The following is a 19,028-nucleotide window of genomic DNA, read 5'->3' on the forward strand; positions in this document are numbered from 1 at the left end:
TAGATGAAGCTCTAAAACAACTGCTCCAATGTCCTTAGCAGTGCCAGCTATACGAAGGTGTTGAACAGCAAAAAGACAGGGATCAAGCTCAAAACTAATCTGACCAGTGTGACTCTATGCATCATAGAAAGAGCACTCGCCTGCCATCCCTCCAACATGTGCATGATATTCATCTCCACAACTAAACAATCCCCCCTATGAAGATGCCGCCCAGCAATAAGGACTCCGAAATATCTCATGGTGCCCTCCTACTCGCCCACCCCCAGAATATCTATGATAGTTTCCTTCAGCCGTGGCTTGGTCCTTAGGCTGAAGCAAATAGCTGACTTGGCCAGGTTCACCTGTTGCCCGGAAGCCCTACAGTACTCCTCAATGATTCTCCGAATTGCTTGTGCAGAGTGTCCCCTTATACGGGCCATCAGAAAGCAATTAACCATCACAAATAAGAGATCTGGAAGGTCCCAAAGAATAGCCCTTTTAGGTGGTTATCAACAATATGGTTGATCTTTTTTGTTTATTGATTATCTCTTTGCAATAGAAAAAGATTCTTTTAGTTTATCAAGAAGCTTGCTAGAATCCTTTGTTGGGAGGAATTTACGTAGAGTTTATTCTTTTCATGTTTGCAAGTCCCTGACACCACCCTCCCGTATTCAATGAAAAAGGGAATAATAATAGCATGAAAATAATAGCTTAGAGGGCTAAGCACGAAATTGGACAAGCTGCTTGGGGTTCCTATAGCCCATTGATTGCCCTAATGAAGATCCTTTATAGATGGTTGTTTCTGCTGGGCAATAAGTACTACAAAACTAGTAGTGAATTAACTAGCTAGAGAAAGAAATTAATAGATTAGAGGTGCCTACCATTGAAACTGGTTCTCTCATCCAATTTTGATGAAAGGTAGTGATGGCAACTGGCAAGGGGCAATAAGTACTACAAAACTAGTAGTGAATTAACTAGCTAGAGAGAGAAATTAATCGATTAGAGGGGCCTACTATTGAAACTGGTTCTCTCATCCAATTTTGATGAAAGGTTAGTGATGGCAACGGGGATTGGATAGGCCATTATCCATATCTTCCCCATACTTGCCTTAGCACTGGGCAAAACTGGCAGATAGAGTTAGATAGATTGGATGGAGCAGGTCAGGTGAAGCTACAATTTTTTTTTTTTACACAAGTTATAAAATGATAATATATCTCCATAATATCTCCTTTGCAAAAGTTCATATGCTCAAAGTAAAGAACGGAAGAAGCGAGCATATATAGTGTAAATATGTCACTTGGACATGCCACCACCGTCATACATGTTTAAAACCTTGTACGTACTTCTTGCCGGTGGAGAGGAGGTCAGCCTGCTGAGCTAAAGTGGTTGGCTAAAAAATCTCTAAATTCTCCTTTATATATATTTGGATACAATGGTAACTCATACTATATGTGAGTACATCTATAAAGATCAAAAAGAAGAAGTCGACTAAGAGGGGAGAGAGTAGACACATGACTCTCCCAGCAAAACTCTCCTAAATGATGCGCAACAAAGGAGGCAACCCGATCAATTTATAGTTTTCTTTAGATGATTATTCATCATTGATATTTTTTATATGGTTGTTTGGTTTTCATTCCTTTTCATCCCACAGAAATCCATCTCATTCTGCAATTGTTCCACATTAATCTCACTATTGATCCACAAATCTGTGCTAATTATGGATAGATACTGTTAAACCTCTTATGGAGTTAAATCTCACTATTGCCGCCCAAAATCCGACTTGAAAGAGTTGGTGATCTGGCGGATGGAGACCGGCCCGCATTACTCGACCGAAGTGGGATGCACGGTATAAGAGCTAACCTGCAACCAAAGAGAAGCGACCAGAGATTGCTGGAACATGTCTGGGGAGGGATCCTCAAATGCTTAAGTCAGGCAAAGTTTGAAGAATGAATAGTAGAGATCTGAGAAGAGTAATGAGGTAAGAGCGAGGTGAAAAATCCCATATCTGGAGTCCTCTAATTAATATGGTTTATATAACGAGAAGAGTGAGGGTCCGTCGCAATTCTGGCCGTGTAATCTCCACACGAGCTATTATGCTCTTTCCTTATCAACCATTTTGGATGGCAGCATCCTTTCTTATCTCGAGTATCGAGATTGCACTATGCTGTACTATCTGCACTAGTCGCTCGGAGACTTGTTCGGCCATTGATTCTATATGCCACATGACACCACTACAGGAAAAGGTAGATTTTCCGACGCTTTTTTTCCGACGCTAGGGAAAAGCGTCGGGATAGTTTTGATCAGCGCTAAATTTTACCGACGCTTTTAAAAAGCGTCGGTACATCTTTAGAATTGACAACGCTTTTTAAGCGTCGCTGTAAGCTGGACCTACGACGACGCTTATAAGCGTCGTCGTAGGCCAAATCCTTTCCAACCCTCTCGATTGATGCCCTAGCTGCCTTAAAAAGTCTCGTCTCGTCTCCTCTCCTCTCATTCAAAAGGGTCCCTGAGCTCCGATCGCCTCTCTATCTCGCTTCCCGAGCTCCGATCGGCGTCCCCGAGCTCCGATCGCCTCCCCATCTCGCTTTCCGAGCTCCGATCATCATCCCTGAGCACCCATGTCACGCGATCCGCGAGCCCGAGTCCCACGACCCGGCCGGCCGGAACTGCCGGATTGCCCGAGCCGCATCGACCATGGCCCGCACCGTCCGCCGCAACCCGTCTTGAGATCCCACGCTGCTGCCCCTGCTCCGCTGCCGACCTCGCCTCCCTGGCCCGCGACAACCTCCACTACCACCAAGCTCATCATCAAGGAGGACGGCGTGGGGCACCTCCTCCGCCTCGTCAAGGAGGGTCGGGCCGACGGTTAGGAGAACGCTGCCCGCGCCCTCGGCCTTCTCGGCCGCGACCCGGAGGGCGTCCACAGCCTGCTTCACGCCGGCGTCTGCTCTGCCCTCACCAAGCTCCTCAAGAAGGGGGGCCGATGAGCGCCCAGGCGGCCGCCGCCTGGGCCGTCGCCGAGCTCGCCGCCAACCACCCCGCTCGTCTGGACCTCTTCGCCCAGAACAACGTCATCCGCCTCCTTGTCGGCCGCCTCGCCTTCGAGACCATTCAGGAGCGCAGTAGGTACTCCATCATCCCCTCCTCCAAGGCCATGTCCATCTACTTCCGCATCTGGTACCACAACGCTACCCTCCACACGGCCTCTCTCGACGCCCGATCTGACTCAGCCAAGATCTCCACTCCGGCACCGGCTCCGGTTCATCACCAGATGGCAGCTGTTCATTCCCCAAATCCGGTGCCGCTGCAGCAACAGGTTCCGGTCCGAATCGAAGCCTCCCCTGCCTCCACCTTCGATCTGCCACCGCCAACCCAACAGAAGAACGACACCGGCACCGAGATCTGGAGGTAGCGGGAAATCCCCCTTCGCCGTCCCCACCGCTACTCCAAGCCCACCTCCAGTTTTGCCAACAGCAGGGTTTCCAGATTTGGATGCTTGCTGTTCCTCTCTTGAAAGAGCCTTTTTCCACAAATATCTTTTTTCCCCAAGTTCTCACATTCCATAAACCTCAAGTTACATGCGAACCAGTCTCGGCACACCCAGTGCCAGGACTAGTTCAAATGCTGTCTAAATTTACTTAGAGTCGCTATTGTTCACGTAACATAATTTTCCTCAAGTTATATTTGACTTAGGATTGATTTTGGCGCAGGAGACTGAGCAAAGGTGTGGAATATTTGGTTGAAGCCTCGGCAACAGAGGCTGAGGCAATTAGTGTTACTCTGTTTTTTTTTAAAAAAAACAGGTGGCTAACGCCGACGTTTATAAGCGTCGGCTTTGGGTCCTTTAGCGACGCTTTTAAGCGTCGCTAAAAAGCGTCGTTCAAAACCGACTTTTAGCGACGCTTATAAGCGTCAGCTTTCAGTCTTTTAGCGACGCTTTTATTAGCGTCGAGAAAGCTATGTTTTTGCCGACGCTTACTCTTAGCGTCGGCAAAAATCGGACCCACGCCCACCTGCTCGACGTCTGACCCACGCTTTGGGGTGCGTGGGCTGGAACTTCGCCGACGCTTAAAAGCGTCGGTAGAGCCGGGAGATATCCTTTCTTTTGTAGTGCACCTAGCCATTGGTCAGCTGAGTGGGCTAGCGTGATTTTAACATGCAGCAAATCCGAGCCATATCACTCACGATAACTATAACAAAGATAATTAAACTCTTGGGCAATTGTTCAAAAAAAAAAAAAAAAAAAACAATCAACTCAAAGTCGAGCATTGTCTGGCTTAAAGTGAGATTTATAAAAATGCCAAGATCAAAGGTTCTAACATTTGAGATCTGTTACTATCATGCTCACAATTGTGTTGCAGCAAGTTGAGCTCGATCAAACTGCTGCTAACATTTGGAGAGTTTTGGGAGGTACTTAGTGATGTGCAGGCATTAAGCAGATCACAAGATTCCATTCATATTCACCTATCCAAGAGCTCATGTATGAAAGGATTCAAGGATAATGATCACCTTTGACATCTATTTCTAAACCACAATATTGGAAGTAACTGGCACCACAACCGGAATAGACAAATATGGTTCCATGCCCATCAATGCATTCCCAACCTCTGATTCAGCCCCAGCCTCATGGCCAAAATACCGGCTCCGAAGCTCCTTTGCCTTGTTAACAAGGTATGATGCAGGCGAACAATTAATCTCTGGCCAGCAACAGCTTCACTCTCTTCAAGCATCGAATCGAACACTCGTGCTTCCGAGCCTTGGCTTGGACGAATGCATGATCTTGTGAATTCCGGTGGTGAGGCAGGAGGAAGGCGGAGGCATCGACGGAAACCACGGTGTCGTCGGCCACCTTACGAGCAGCCGATGATCGGAATGTGCAGGTACCGGCCGGGTGAGCTGCCATTTGCGTGTGGTTTTGGTGTGGCGAGGTGGGGTGTGGTGGTGAGCTTTTTAAAGAGTGGAAGGGTGAAGGAAGGGGGCAATTAGGGTCATTAGCTTTGAGCCGATGACTGTAGAGCCCACATAATGTGTAGGGCCATGACGTGATTGACGTGGTTAGTTTTGTCATTTTCAGGCGACAAGTTTCTTAGGCCTGGTTCAATGGATTCGTGCCTCTTTCTGAGAGGGAACTGAAGGACGAAGTGACAAGAGAGAGCACTGGCTTCTTTTATTTTCATTCAAACTCTTCCTCTCTTTTTTTTTTCTTTTTTTTTTTTTTGGTTATAGAAGGCTCGCAAATCAGCTATGCAGAATACTTGGTGGAGAAAAATAATTATAAAAAAAAATGCTACAGTCTTACGAAATGATATACGTCTGGATGACGACATATATATAAACAACCACATTAGAACTATTTAAATTTACTTTGGATAAATAGTGTAAAAAGGAAAGATTGATATGTATAATCCGGCCCAAAGCTTTGCTAATTGTTTAAATTTCGAAATCAACTTGGGTTTTGATATGTATATTAAGATATCACATATATATCTCCGTGGTATTTATCAAATATCCGAGCATTGAGATCATGATCGATTTCAAAAATGCCAACCTAAAGGTATTAGTAGCATTTGAAAAAGATATAATCATTAAAAAATAAACACAAAAGTCCAGAGCTTATGAAAAAGTGGTGAATTGGATAAATAATATTACAAGAATATATATATATATATATATATATATATATATATATATATATATATATATATTTGTATTAAAGCAACTTAGTGCAACATAGCACATTTTCTGGAGAGGTACCAACAAAGAAAAGAAAAACAGATCCTAATTATTAACATATACTTGAGAGATTGTCCTTAGCTTAGAAAGTGTCCATATAAGTGCAAGTTGATGCGTCTACAAGCCTGCGCCCTATATATATATATATATATATGCAAGACTAGTGGCGAAAGGTTATAGTTAGTGCAAAGGCACTGATTATAAGGATACTTTTCACCTGTAGCATTGTTGAAGTACATTCGAATATTGTTTGCTGTTGCAGCATATCATGATATTGTGATGGTGATCACAAAGTATGTAAGCTGCAAAGGTCCATCCATGGACAAAAGCAAGTATCTTGGAGTTGGAACACTCGTTTCAACGATGTAATCAAATCGTTTGATTTCATCAAGAACGAGGAAGAACCATGTGTTTATAAGAAGGTTAGTGGGAGGGCTTAGGTCAAGGTGGATGATATCCTTCAAATTGGGAATAATATTCCCATGCTGACTTAGGTCAAGGTTTGATTGTCTAAGGAATTCTCCATGATAGACCTTAGGAAAGCATCCTATATTTTGGGAATTAAGGTCTATAGAGATAGATCTAAGAGGATGCTTGTCCTATCACAGAATATGTACATAGAGAGAGTGCTGAAGAGGTTCGGCATGAAAAACCTCTAAAAGGAGATTATTACCCCTTAGGCATGGGATAAATCTCTCCAAGAAGAAGTGCCCCAACACATCTGAAGAGATTCATCGGATCAGCAAGATCCCTTATGCTTCGGCTATAGGGAGCCTCCTGTATACCATGCTATATACGTGACTTGATATAGTACATGTTGTGAGTGTCACGATCATGTATCAGTCAAATCCAGGCAAGAAGCACTGGATAGCTGTAAAGAACAGTCTTAAGTACTTGAGAAGAACTAAGGACGTGTTCTTGGTCTTTGGGAGAAGATCAGAGTTGAAGGTAGAAGGATGCACACATATTGATGATAGAAAGTCTACATCAGAATATGTGCAATGGTGGTTCAGTAAATTGGAAGAGTTTCAAACAACTGATCATTGTAGATTCTACCTTAGAAGCTGAATGTTAAGCCTTCTCTAAGGGTGTAGTGGAAACCTTCTGGTTTAAGAAGTTCATTGCAGAGTTAGGTGTAATGTCATCAGATGCCATAACACTCTAATGCGATAACATAGGCACCATAGCACTAGCTAAGAAGCCAAAGATCTCACCAGAAGTCTAAGCACATGAAACAGCGGTTTAACCTTGATAAGCGACTCCCTCGTAAAGAAATAAGTAGAGGATCAGAGAGGAGACTCCACAGAAAATGTGGTGGACCCATTCACTAAGCAGCTAAGTCAGCAGAAAACTGAAGCATATCTTGAGAAGATGGGGCTTTAGGTTTATGGCTGATTGGCTTTAGTGCAAGTGGGAGATTGTTAGAAGTATGCCCTAGAAGCCAATTTGGCTGACGCATTATTATATTCTGGGACATAAATTTGTACTTGACCTAATTATGAATTTATTAAGTTGGGCATTCTTATCATTCATGTTCTTATGTGTCCATGAATCGCCCAAGGAATTAATAAGATGATGACGCATATTCTCAAGAGTTGAGAATTTGAGGCATGTGTCATTGGTGATTAATTCCTGAATTGCTCCTGATCGATGGATCATCAGAAGGACGATGATCGATCTGATGAGATCAGTGCACGGATCGCTTTTCTTATGGATGGATGAGACTCGAGTCCACAGTGTAGGGACACTGAAGTGATAGTGCAGGTGCTTATTAGAGAACAAGGGTACTGAGCGTGACCAAGACAAGAAGTCACTTGGATGTCTATCCACTCGTCAGTGACTTGCTTGATATTGCAGTAGTGTGACTAGTCCTTTGACCTGCGGTGCTTCGGCTATTCACAGTGAGGTTATTGCAATTTGACTGCACGTATACATGGTCTCTAGCCATATGGGTCCTTGTAGTGTAGATTGGCTGCAGTAGGCTCACTGTAGGAGTAGGGTATGCACCTAGATGGAATCTATCGACCTTGATAGATTAGGAGAGATCCTATATGATTTATGAGACTGAGTTCGTAAATCCTCGGCCGGGGTAGTATGTACAGTGGAAAAGGAGTTTTCCACTCACGAACTTAAGTCGAATAAATCTTGACATATGACAGACGATGGGGTTTGACGAGTTATCCATGACCTCCGTCCTGCAGGGATCCACGATAGAAGGACTGTATCATATGATAACTGCACCTAGGGGTTCATCATTTCATTCTGCTGGGTAGCCACTACATGCTGCTAGGTGTCACTGGTGGATGGTGAGACTCACAGGGACCATCTTGATGGTCGATGATCCCTGGTGAGTTGAGTTGGAATTGTTCCAACCCATTGAGAAGTATTTTCAATGATATTGTGATAGAGATCGCAATATATCTCACTACTAGACAGAATAGAACCTATGAAATCACACACATTAGAGGTATTGACCGATCCGATGTTTGAATTATGATTTGGAATCACAAATAATTTATAATTATCAATTTGATTGATAATTGGTAAACCCACTAAGAGTTAGTGAGTTGAAGAAGGAATAATTGTAATTTGACTGTAATTTAATTAATTGGATTTAATTAATTGGACTTAATCATATTAGACACGAGTCCTACTTGGAGTAGGATTCTAAGAATCCTAATTGGATTAGAATTTCAAATTAAATTAGAGTCCTACTTGGAGTAGGATTTCTAAAGTCCTAATTGGATTAGGACTAGAATTGAATGAGTCCTAATTGGATTAGGATTTTATTAAGTCATAATTAATTTTAGTCTAATAGATTAAGATGACTCCTAATTAGATTAGGACTCATAGGGATTAGGTTGGGTTCACCTAATCCTCTTTAGAAGAGGATTGGACTACTATAGTTAGACACCCAATGAAGAGGCCCCACCCCACTTAATTTGATTAAGTGGGGCGTGTGGGAAGAGGAGAGAAGAGGGAGGGGTACGCCCCTCCCTTTGAAAATTACGTGAAGAAAAGGAGGAGGGGCGTACGCCCCTCCCCTTTGGCCTTCAAGATAAACATGAGCTCCTAAAAGTTAGGAGCTCATGCGCTAGGGCTAAGAATAAAAAAGGAGAGGCCCCCCCTCTTATGATATTCCTTATGTGCCGTATTCTCTCCTTCTCTCCAATGATCCAGCCGTGAACCCCCTCCCTTCAGCCTCCTTGGAGCTGCAAAAAAAAAAAAAAAGGAGAAGAAAGATAGGTGGCAGGTGACCCATCTTTTCTCTCTTGGGCCCGCTTGACAATCCCCTCCTTTGGAAGTACGTGGGATTTTTCTCCTCCCTTTTGTGCCGTGAACCCATCTCTCCCTCTTGGGTTTCAGCCACCAGCAAGCAAAGAAAAGGAAGGAGGCATGCAGCCCTTCCTCCCTCTCTTCTTTGGTTCCAAAAGAAAAGAAAAAGGAAAAGACTGCAAAGGGGTTTTGCCTTCTTCCTTTTGATCTATCCTTCTTCCTCCTCTCTAAGGCAATCAAGAGTTGATTCAAAAGAGAGAATTTCAGCCATCAAAACATATCCCTGCAAGGGAGCTAGCACCCCGGGGAGATTAGAGAGTTTGGATTGGTCCTCTGCCTCGTGTGGATATCCGTAGAGACCGGACGCGTGTGCGGCTTCAAGTGAACCTTCCAACAAATACCACGATCATCAGATTACGGTGAATATCTACCCGCACAAGGTGAAGATCTGATCTTCCTAATATTATGTAAAAGTATTTAATCCTAATCTATCTACGAACGATGATTTTAAAATACGTTCATTTGTGATGAACGGGATCTCGCACAGGATCCTGGGAGTTGTTGGGAATTATATCCTAAATGTCAATCGTCAGCATATTGATGATTGAATTTTGTAAATGAATTGACAAATTAATAAAGTATTATTTGGCATTATTCATCATTTTACATCTTCAAATGAACTCTTATATGATGAAGTCCTTAGGACTTATTAATGATAAAGGAGGATTTATCTTCGAGTCCTTAAACTAGTTCGCGACCAAATGATATGTTGTTACAAGGACGACAACATTATCAAGATTAGGTCGTTGTGTGACATATACGTTGGTTGTCCTTTTAACCAAGGAGTGTGGAGACACTGGTATGCCACACACGTGAAGTGTAGGAGTACATTTCACTGAACGTGACCAATTCCGGAACGCTCTACTGTCAAGAGATGTTCCGAGTGGATATGGGTATAAGTTTGGCCCTCTGACCTGAGACCGCAACTTGTGACTAGCAAGCAACTCATTGTACTTTGGTACCGGACTACCTGAATTTCTAATTCAGTGACGGAAGGTCACTGGGTGCAGTCAAGTACTTGCGTAGTCAGTTGTGAGTTAAGATGGAATTGATCCCTCCTGGAAACAGGAGATAATGTCTTGTGATTAATTTAGCAAAACCTTGGCCAGGGTAATCCCAGTGAGGAGTCACGGGATATCTAAAGTTAATCACATAATGGATGTACTAATTATAGGGTTGACAGTGAGCTCTAAGTCATCCTGGCATTAGGAGTCAGAGGGATTGAATTATACAGTAACCATAGTTTAGGGTTCCAGAATATTTGCTTCGCATATATTCGGCCTATCCGGACGTCGGGTACCATTGCTAGATGGTCACATCGATTAGTGTAGGAAGTCGTTCCTATACTACCGGCTTAGGTTCGAACCTATGAGGTCACACGCATAGAAGATTCCTGATTGATCAAGAAGACTGATGAATAATTAAGAATCATTCAGGGGTAATTTGGTCAATTTGATTGGCAAATTATCTTATAAAATAATTAAAGTAATTATCGGAGGATTAATTAGTAATTAGATTGCTAATGAACTCAATTGGATTGAGAAATTAGACTAAGGATGAGCCAAATTGAATTAGATTCAATTCTGGGCTCAATCAGGGTTTTTGACCTGATTGGATTAGGTCTGAATCAAGAGGACTTAGGTTGACCAAATTAAATTAGATTAAATTTATGCTTAATTAGGGATTGACCTAATTGGATTAGGTTCAACCCATGGTAATTGGATCATTCTAATTGTTAGGATTTAATTAAATTAAATGGGTTTGATCTGAAACTGTTCGGATCTTGAAATCCACTTGTCACATATCCATGCAAGGCGCCATAAATTGATTTTTAATGTGATTAAAAATTAATTTAATTTATTTAATGGTGCCATGGGACACTTGGCAACATCAGGGACCTCTTTCATCATTAGATGGGTCGAAATGGAGAGATAAATTCATGAAAAGAATTGGATAAGATCAAATTCTCTCTTTTCAAGACATATGTCATCCTTATCTTTATCTCATTTCTAATTAAGGTTGAATTTCGAATTTAATCACCACAAAATCACCACGTGACCCTCTAATCTGATTAGGGGCATGGGAATTTCGAAATTGAAAGAGGAAAGTGGCAACATGATGAATGGTTTAGATTAGATCAAGCTTCATCATGTAATGGCACATGAACTTGAATTTTGAATTCAAAATTCAAAACCCCACAAAATCCTCCACAAATATGGGATGGTTGGCATGAAGTTAGGTGGGAGAGCAACATTAAAAGGACCTCCATCAGCTGGTGGTCGAATTCAAGGAAAAAAGAGAGAAAAAGAAGAAGAAAAAAGGGAAAAGAAAAGAGAGGAACCCTAGTTCATGCATGAAAAATTCTGCATTCAATCTAGCTGACTTCTTTCTCCTTTAAGTCCATCGCGCCATTAGTTTTAGGGATCCCTGATAAGAGTCTTTAGATCAGATCTAAGTCATATATATATATATTTATAATTTTTTATACTCGCCCTAGAAGGATACACTGTATAGGACCGTGATGGCTGGCCAATGCATTTGAGGATGGAAGGACATTCATTTCTATACTTAAGCCTATCTGATTATAATGAAAAATCATTCATAATTTTCCATTAGAAAATCAGGATATCCACAAATAATTTCAAACAAATGATGAAACATGGCAAGCGCTTGCAAAAAGACACCTGAAATTCCAAAATTATTCATAAGTTACATTTGGTAGCAATCATACATAAATTATTAGATCTTCGAACTTTGAGATATTTCATGACATGAGAGTGACGTGTCACTACATGATAGCGACGTAAGATCGTGATCTCCTGGGTTCGATGAATTCGGCGTAAGATCATGATCTCCTGGGTTCGATGAATTCAGCTATTATGCGCCTCTGCATCTAGCATTGGGTAGACCTCATACAATAACTGTCCTAGTTCTACCGTATCTTTTGTTTCATTTCTTCTGGATGGATCCTAGGCCTTGCTTGGCCCTACTCTTGTTTCGGTGCAGCTAACTAAGGCGTAAGTCAAGCTTGGTGGGGCACAAAACTGTGCGGCCAAACCCAAAGTCATTCCCCTTTCAATTGATGAGGACAAATGCCTTTAGCTTTGGGGACCTTAATTACTTGTCTCCTTTCTGAGGTACTGCAGTTTGAGTCTTAAGACCCAGGGAGTGGCTCTAGTCCTTTGTGATCAAATTTTTACATCTAGGACGATGTGTGCACAAGTTGGCCATGCAGCCATGCTAGAGAAAAATTCAAGTCACATCTTGGTAGAAAAAAAATATATCAGTTGCAGAAATTCCTTATAATTAGATAAAAAAAATCGGACCATGTACCATGTAATAGTTTTCAATTAAAAAAATCAGCCATGATCTTCAAGTTTTTTTAAGGGATTGTAATTGGACATGAATGGGACAATGCAAGAATTCAAGTGAAGCAAAACAGTACCATGTACTTATTATTATTATTATTATTTTCTTTTGAGAAAAGGGAGGAGTCTAGGGAGGAGCAAAGATTACAAGGAGGGGGAACGGTAGAAGAAAGTTTACATAAAAGACCAAAGCGAAGTCTTAAGAAAGGAGGGGGAATAGGGAAGAAAGCAGATTGAACTAATTACATATATAATTAGGTGCCTCATAATGCACAGTACATGTATTTTTGAAGTCAATCTAACTGCTTCTATAACCAAAAGCCAGCAAATAACCTCCCTTCCCCAGAAATCTTTAAAGTTTCCCGAACCTAAGTTTGCAAGGTTCGGGTTCCATACAGTGTTTTGTATCCGTATGGAGCCAGTATCGGTCGATCGCTTGGAATACCACCCCGTTGGGTCATCGATTTGGTGGGAGCAGTTCTACTTCTCTTTTCCTACGGCACAGCAATTGGCCTACCGAAATTGTGTGCGCGAATAAGTAAATCCCCCTGAGGGGGACGAGGCCACGGGCCGAAGGGGGGTAACGACTACATCTCATGTTATGATAGATTTTCTAATATTTTCTAATCAATGATTGAAGCTAAAACCCATATGGTTACCGGGAATTCTAGGGTTTTGTACAAGCATAGCAGGTTAGGCAAAAACTTAGATATCTTATACATGCAAGCCTTTAGGATAGTTAGGAAAAGATTAGATTCCAAATTTACATTTAAAGCTTTCATGAATGCGTGCAAGAGAGAGTGGCAGTGGGAGAAGAGTTGGAGGAGAAGGGAAGGGGTGCAAGCGGGAGAGAGAAAAGAAGGATTAGCATTCCATAACTTCAGTCGAATGTCATGGAATCCGCTCTTAGATTGTCAAGATCTTTTAGCACTCCAGAGTCCGCCACCTCTTAGATTGTGATCTGATTTCAATCTTTCTACTTTCATCATCCTAGGCTAACCTTATAACTTGGATTGGATGTGCCCAATTCCTTCCCCAAAAACTAAACCCTACTTTAAAAAACAACCAAGAATCTCTGATTTAAAACTCTTCAAACCTCAACTAATCAAACAGAACAAGAATTAACAAAATTATAACCCATAAAATCCCGGAAAAAAAAAATCCACATACACTAATGGTAAATGAAAGCCTCCTGCATTGTCTATCATGGATATAATATCAAATTTTAATCATATATTATATCCATTTGTTGGCTTGCCCATAATAAAAGTTATTTTGGTCATTATTACCACTTCAAACATAAACCATAGAAGGTTCCAAACTGATTTCTTCCTCTGCTGCTCCTGTTGTCCATGTGGAAGCTCCACGAGTACGCTAATAATATGTCGTCTCACATCACTCCCAGAACCACAATATTGGTCATCTTTATTTTTTGCTGAACAAAAGTTTTCAGAGTAGTAGCCAGGAGGAAATTAGACTTCTGAAAAAGTTTGGCATGCCTGCATGACAATCCAACAATTGGTTCATCATGGATCTCCAGGTGGAATCCTCCTGTCATGAACTTCTCTGTTTCTGTATTATAATTATGGCAAGAAAAATGCATACTTCGACGCCAAAACAATTGAAAAGAATAATCAGCTCTGATCGCCCCTGCGCCATTGCAAACTACTCTTCTTTCTTCTCAGGCTGGCCGCTATCCGGGATCCATGATGACCAACAGAGGGGCAGCAACGCGCATGCTGCCTGTATCAAGATGCCAACAGGGAGCCCCGAGAAGTCAGTCCCTGTTATACCCATGAATGCAGCAAGTGCAACCCCAAGGTAACCGCTGACAATAGTTGCAAGAGCCAATGCTGACATTAGGAATGCCATAACAGACCCCTCACACCCAGGCGGGCACAGCTGTGCCATAAGAACACAAAATGGCAGTCCCTTGAACTGAAGCAAAGCTTCTAGCAAGCCTGAGAAGATCACCACATACACCGAGTCTGGCACTCCCATGTCCCGGTAAAACCCCTTTACAAACAACACATCGGACACCATTAAGAGTGCTATGGTAACCTGCAGAGCCGACAAGACTTTCCTTGCAGGGGTCTTTTTGAACTGTTTATTATAGGCCACACTCCAAGCCATCAACGCAGCCTGTCCAAAGACCTTGGAGAAGCCAATCACAGATGAGTCAAGGTTCAAATGCTGGGTCTGGTAGAAGAACATGGTGCCAATTAACAGCGGGACCATGGCATAGGATGCCGAGAACCATGCAATCGAGCGGGAGATCTCTGGCTTCCGTAGAGCAATCATTAGCTCTGAGAGCTGTTTACGGATGCTAGAAGATTTTGATGAATTGCCTGGCTTCTTGGGGAGGTTGAGGGAGCTCTCAGAGACAGCAACAGTTGTGAAGAACTGGAGAACCAGGAGCAGGGCAAAGAGGAGGAACATGGTTCTGGGAGCAAGAAAGTTGATAGCAATCCCAGCAAGGAGGTTGCCAAGGGCGCCAGCAGAGGCAAAAGACATCAATGCAAAAGACTGTAGTTGGCCTGACGCAGATGGAGACCGCAATTGCTTGCCAGCCTCAGCAACGATGGCATCATTGGCAACCTCGGCTATAGATGCACCAAGGTTCCCTAGGAGGAGGAAGAGAGTGAGACTGGCGATAGAAATGGACTCAGGGAGACGAACGATTGCTAACCATGAGACTGCCTGCAACAGAGCTGCACATGACAGTGTTACTGGAGTGCTATGTGAAGATTACAGAAAGGGTACAAGACATAATACAATATCTGATAACTGAACTATGCGAAGAAACATATTAGATGCGCAATATGGTGCAAACAGTTTCTAGCATCAGAACAAGCTCAGGGTTATCCTGATTTACAGGAGGGCCAACTAATGTAATGAACGTATCTAAGAAACATGTGTCTTGGAGCTACTCAAGTGAGTTGAAGCCATTTGGCAGCAATCAGCAACTCCTCTCTTGAGAGTTAAATGACCTTTCAAGTAATCCAACTCATTGTATACACTTATAAATGTGCTCAATAAGTGCGATGAGGCTTAATCTACGTTAATATGTGCAGAAAGATGATGACTTTGTGTTGAATGCTAGGAAACTAACCAAATAATCAAATAGTTCTCTAATTGCATATCGCGCTTGTCCACTTAAAGTCCCCTAAACGTACTCACAGTAAAACCTGAATTCTTCAAAACTTTGAGATACTTGCATCAAAGTTTTAGAAGGTAAATATTTATGTCAAGAACCATGAAACATGGACAGGAACACAAGATGCAGATAGATACAATACAGATACAAAGGCACAAGAAATCATGAAAAGGTAGGATATGATAGGGGCAATCTCTGTCTCTCTCTGTGTGTGTGTGTGTGCAGGGTTTTGCGCATGTGTAATAGCTTGTATATGTAAATTTATGTGTCTGTATTATTTAGGATGTAAAATAGCATCCATAAGCATAGTGGGTTATCAAAATAGTAGAATTCATACTTTAGGCAATAGTATCAACATCCACAAACTCTATCATTTAGTCATCTTTCAAATACATATATTCTAATCCATACTTTATCGAATAACATCAATGTTGCAAACTCCAAAATTAACCATTTATCATTAAAAGGTCAATATTCATCAAGAACAAAAGAAAAGAAGGAAATTAAATAAAACCCTTCCATTTGGAGGTATAGCCATATAGGTGAAGTATTTCAGTCATATTTGAGAGGCATGCAAAGTCCTTTCTAATTTCAAAATTAAAAGCATATCCTAGAAGTATGTGACAAGCATCAATATTGGATTCATATTCAATATGGACATGCATAAAATTTGAACTACCATGATTCCTAGGCAAAAGGTTGCTAACAGTTCAACCAAATGACAACTATTGAACAGTAATTTACCAACTTCAAACTGTAGCTCGTCCTATCGATAGTAATACACTAACTGTTCTAAGATCAATGATATTTGTTGCTGCCAAGTTTGTTTTGTGAAGCTACAATCACAAAATTGGTGGAAGCCAGTGTAGAACTCCTCATTATGCATTTGACATGAATCTGAGGTGTGACCATCCCCTCTCAACCAAGTTATCAGATGTTAATAGCTATTCTAACTTGTTAAAATTCCATACATCTTTCTGAAACTTTTCCTTTTCTTTGCCCTTGCATTTCGAAATGTCAATGACCTTATACAGATAAATTAAAGCAAGTTTTATGAATCTTTTGCCTCCTGCACCTATAAGGTTACATTATTGAACAATATTGACCTTTTGAAATCCTTCCTCACAAGTCAAAATATTCACTTGTGCCATATTAAAATATTCCTCTCTTGTCTAATTTTTCAGAGAGAAAAGTTTGTTGCTCATGCCTCGTTATCTAGTGAACTGTCCACATTCTCTAACCCAATCCTCCGCAACAGAACTACAACTATGTCATCCATGTGAGGATTGTACTACGTGCTTTAAAACTTCTATTGCTGGGTATTTTTGATCCACAGAACACCATGGGCCATATCAAGGTCTTTGAAAAAAATTCCCTCAACTCTCGATCCCGACCAAGCAACACATCAGTCAGTCTTTCTACCAAATCAATCTGCCATTATGTATCACCAGTGGCCAAAGGTTTCAAAACATGTTTCGAGTTTTGATTTAGGCAAAGGGAAATCAGTTTCAATTCTGACATCTTTGATGGTCTCTACGCACTTAGTTCGAGTTCCAGACTTCCAAACCAAAAACAATCAAAACATAAAAATAATAGAAAAAGATAAATAATAAAGAGAAACATATCAGCTATATAAATGGATATGCTTGGACTCTTAGACAAGCAAGCAGAAATTTCACGCCATAGGGCCAGTCCTAACCAAGATCCCACTCCAAGATGACTTCTGTTAATTGCCCCTAGCTGCCTTAGAATATAACAACAAAGTCACTTCTTGTTTTGTATTAAAAGCTTGAGGGTCCAATTCCATGAAGCTAATGCAATATCAGAAATGTTTGATATCTTGATGATGTAGCAGCGAATCAAAATTCTTGGATGTTTCGAACGAGTCACAGTTTATCTTGGAGTTAAAAAATCACTTGCTAGCAGGTAAAATTCGGGTCACGGTAGAAGCTACAAAGTTATTAAAGAGCAGAGGAGACCTTCCACCGAAAGGAACATTCCCATATGATACCCGTACCAAACCCCTATATAAAGTTCCGGGCATTCATATTTACCGAAACGGACAAGTCTCCGAACCTGGAGAAGGACTTTGGGATGACCAATCGCGCAAGCCCAGCTGGAAAGGTGAGACAAAGTGCTCGATCGATTCCATAGAATTCCGACGAGTTTTTTTTTATTTTTGGTCGGCGAAAATAGATCGAAAAAAGGAAAGAAAAGCAAAGAATAGGTGGAGACGGTGGCGATGGGTGTTTGCTTACCGCCGAGGGCGACATAGGGGAGGCGGCGCTGGCCGCGGAAGGCGACGGCGTCGGAGAGGAGGCCGTAGAGGGGCTTGGCGACCATGGGGAGATTCGCCGAGTTCTGGAGGATCTGGAGGGAGGAGGCGGGGACGCCCAGCCCGTCCTTGAGGTAGAAGTTGACGCCCAGCCACGGAAAGCACCGGAATCCCTGCACCCAGAACCCCAAACCCACCACCCACTTCACCCGATCCATCGTCGTCGCCCTCGCCTTCCCTTTCTCTCCCATCTTCCTCACCGCAGACACCGATAAGAGATCTCAGATATTTCGTTTCAGTGTCTTTTATTTCCTCTCCTTTTAATTAGGGTTTTTACTTTATATAGTGGTGGTTGGGAAAAAGGGTCCACCTCTGGTCGTGCCATGATATCTTTTTTTTAAAAAAAAGTTACACGTGTCTATCAATAAACATTCGGATCTACCCATAGTTACACGTGTTTATGAAATTAAATTATCTATTTAATAAAATAATGTTGAGATTGAGTTAAAAATTTATATTTTTTTTTATTTATAAGTGAGTTTGAATTGATAATTTTTTTGATCTATGTATCGGAACGGATTCATATCTAAGCTAGTCTGTTTGACGGCACTAGTTATCGGCATAATTATTTGCGGTAATTAATTCCCCACCCTCCAAAAGACCTGCTATAACAAAAAGTTCCGGTTGACCGATCTTAAAATCTTCCATCCAATATCTTTACCAAATTTAATTCCCGGTCCTTGAGCCCCTTTTATTTTTTTGAAAAGGCCGAAAATGCCCCTGCCCTTATCTCCCATTCCCAGAAGGAGAAGAAAAAGACCCCCCCGACCTTGGCCTGCCCCCACCCGAGCTCCCTCCTGCGGCCGCCGCAGGCCCCGGCTCGCCTCCTCCCGAGCCCCCTCCTGCGACCCCGCCCCCACCCGAGCTCCCTCCTGCGGCCGCCGCGGGCCCCGGCTTACCCCCTCCCGAGCTCCCCCCTGCAGCCCCGCCCCTCCCACGGCCTCGCCCCCTCCCAAGCCCTCTCCCGCGGCCGCGCCGCCAGGATTGGCCCCGCCCTTGCCCCCTCACGAGCCCCCTCCTGCGGCCGTCGCCGGCCGCAACCCGCCCTCCTCCCACGTCCGTCACGGCCCGGCCCCTTTCCGGAGCCGCCGGCCTAGTGGGAGGAGAGGTGATCTCCGCT

At 42.5% G+C, this 19,028-nt stretch overlaps 1 protein-coding gene across 1 annotated transcript; it reads right to left on the minus strand.

Moving 5' to 3' along the window:
• Positions 1 to 13,518: 13,518 nt before the first annotated feature.
• Positions 13,519 to 18,185, minus strand: LOC103696845 (probable folate-biopterin transporter 7). Its single transcript, XM_008778567.3, has 2 exons — positions 17,832 to 18,185; positions 13,519 to 15,127 (listed from the first exon to the last, which is right to left on the minus strand). Exons 1-2 carry the CDS (start codon positions 18,097 to 18,099, stop codon positions 14,082 to 14,084), a joined length of 1,314 nt encoding a protein of 437 aa, XP_008776789.1. The 5' UTR covers positions 18,100 to 18,185; the 3' UTR covers positions 13,519 to 14,081.
• Between the last annotated feature and the right edge of the window lie 843 nt (positions 18,186 to 19,028).

Source organism: Phoenix dactylifera, chromosome 5 (genome assembly GCF_009389715.1).
Source record: "Phoenix dactylifera cultivar Barhee BC4 chromosome 5, palm_55x_up_171113_PBpolish2nd_filt_p, whole genome shotgun sequence".
Taxonomy (NCBI): domain Eukaryota; kingdom Viridiplantae; phylum Streptophyta; class Magnoliopsida; order Arecales; family Arecaceae; genus Phoenix; species Phoenix dactylifera.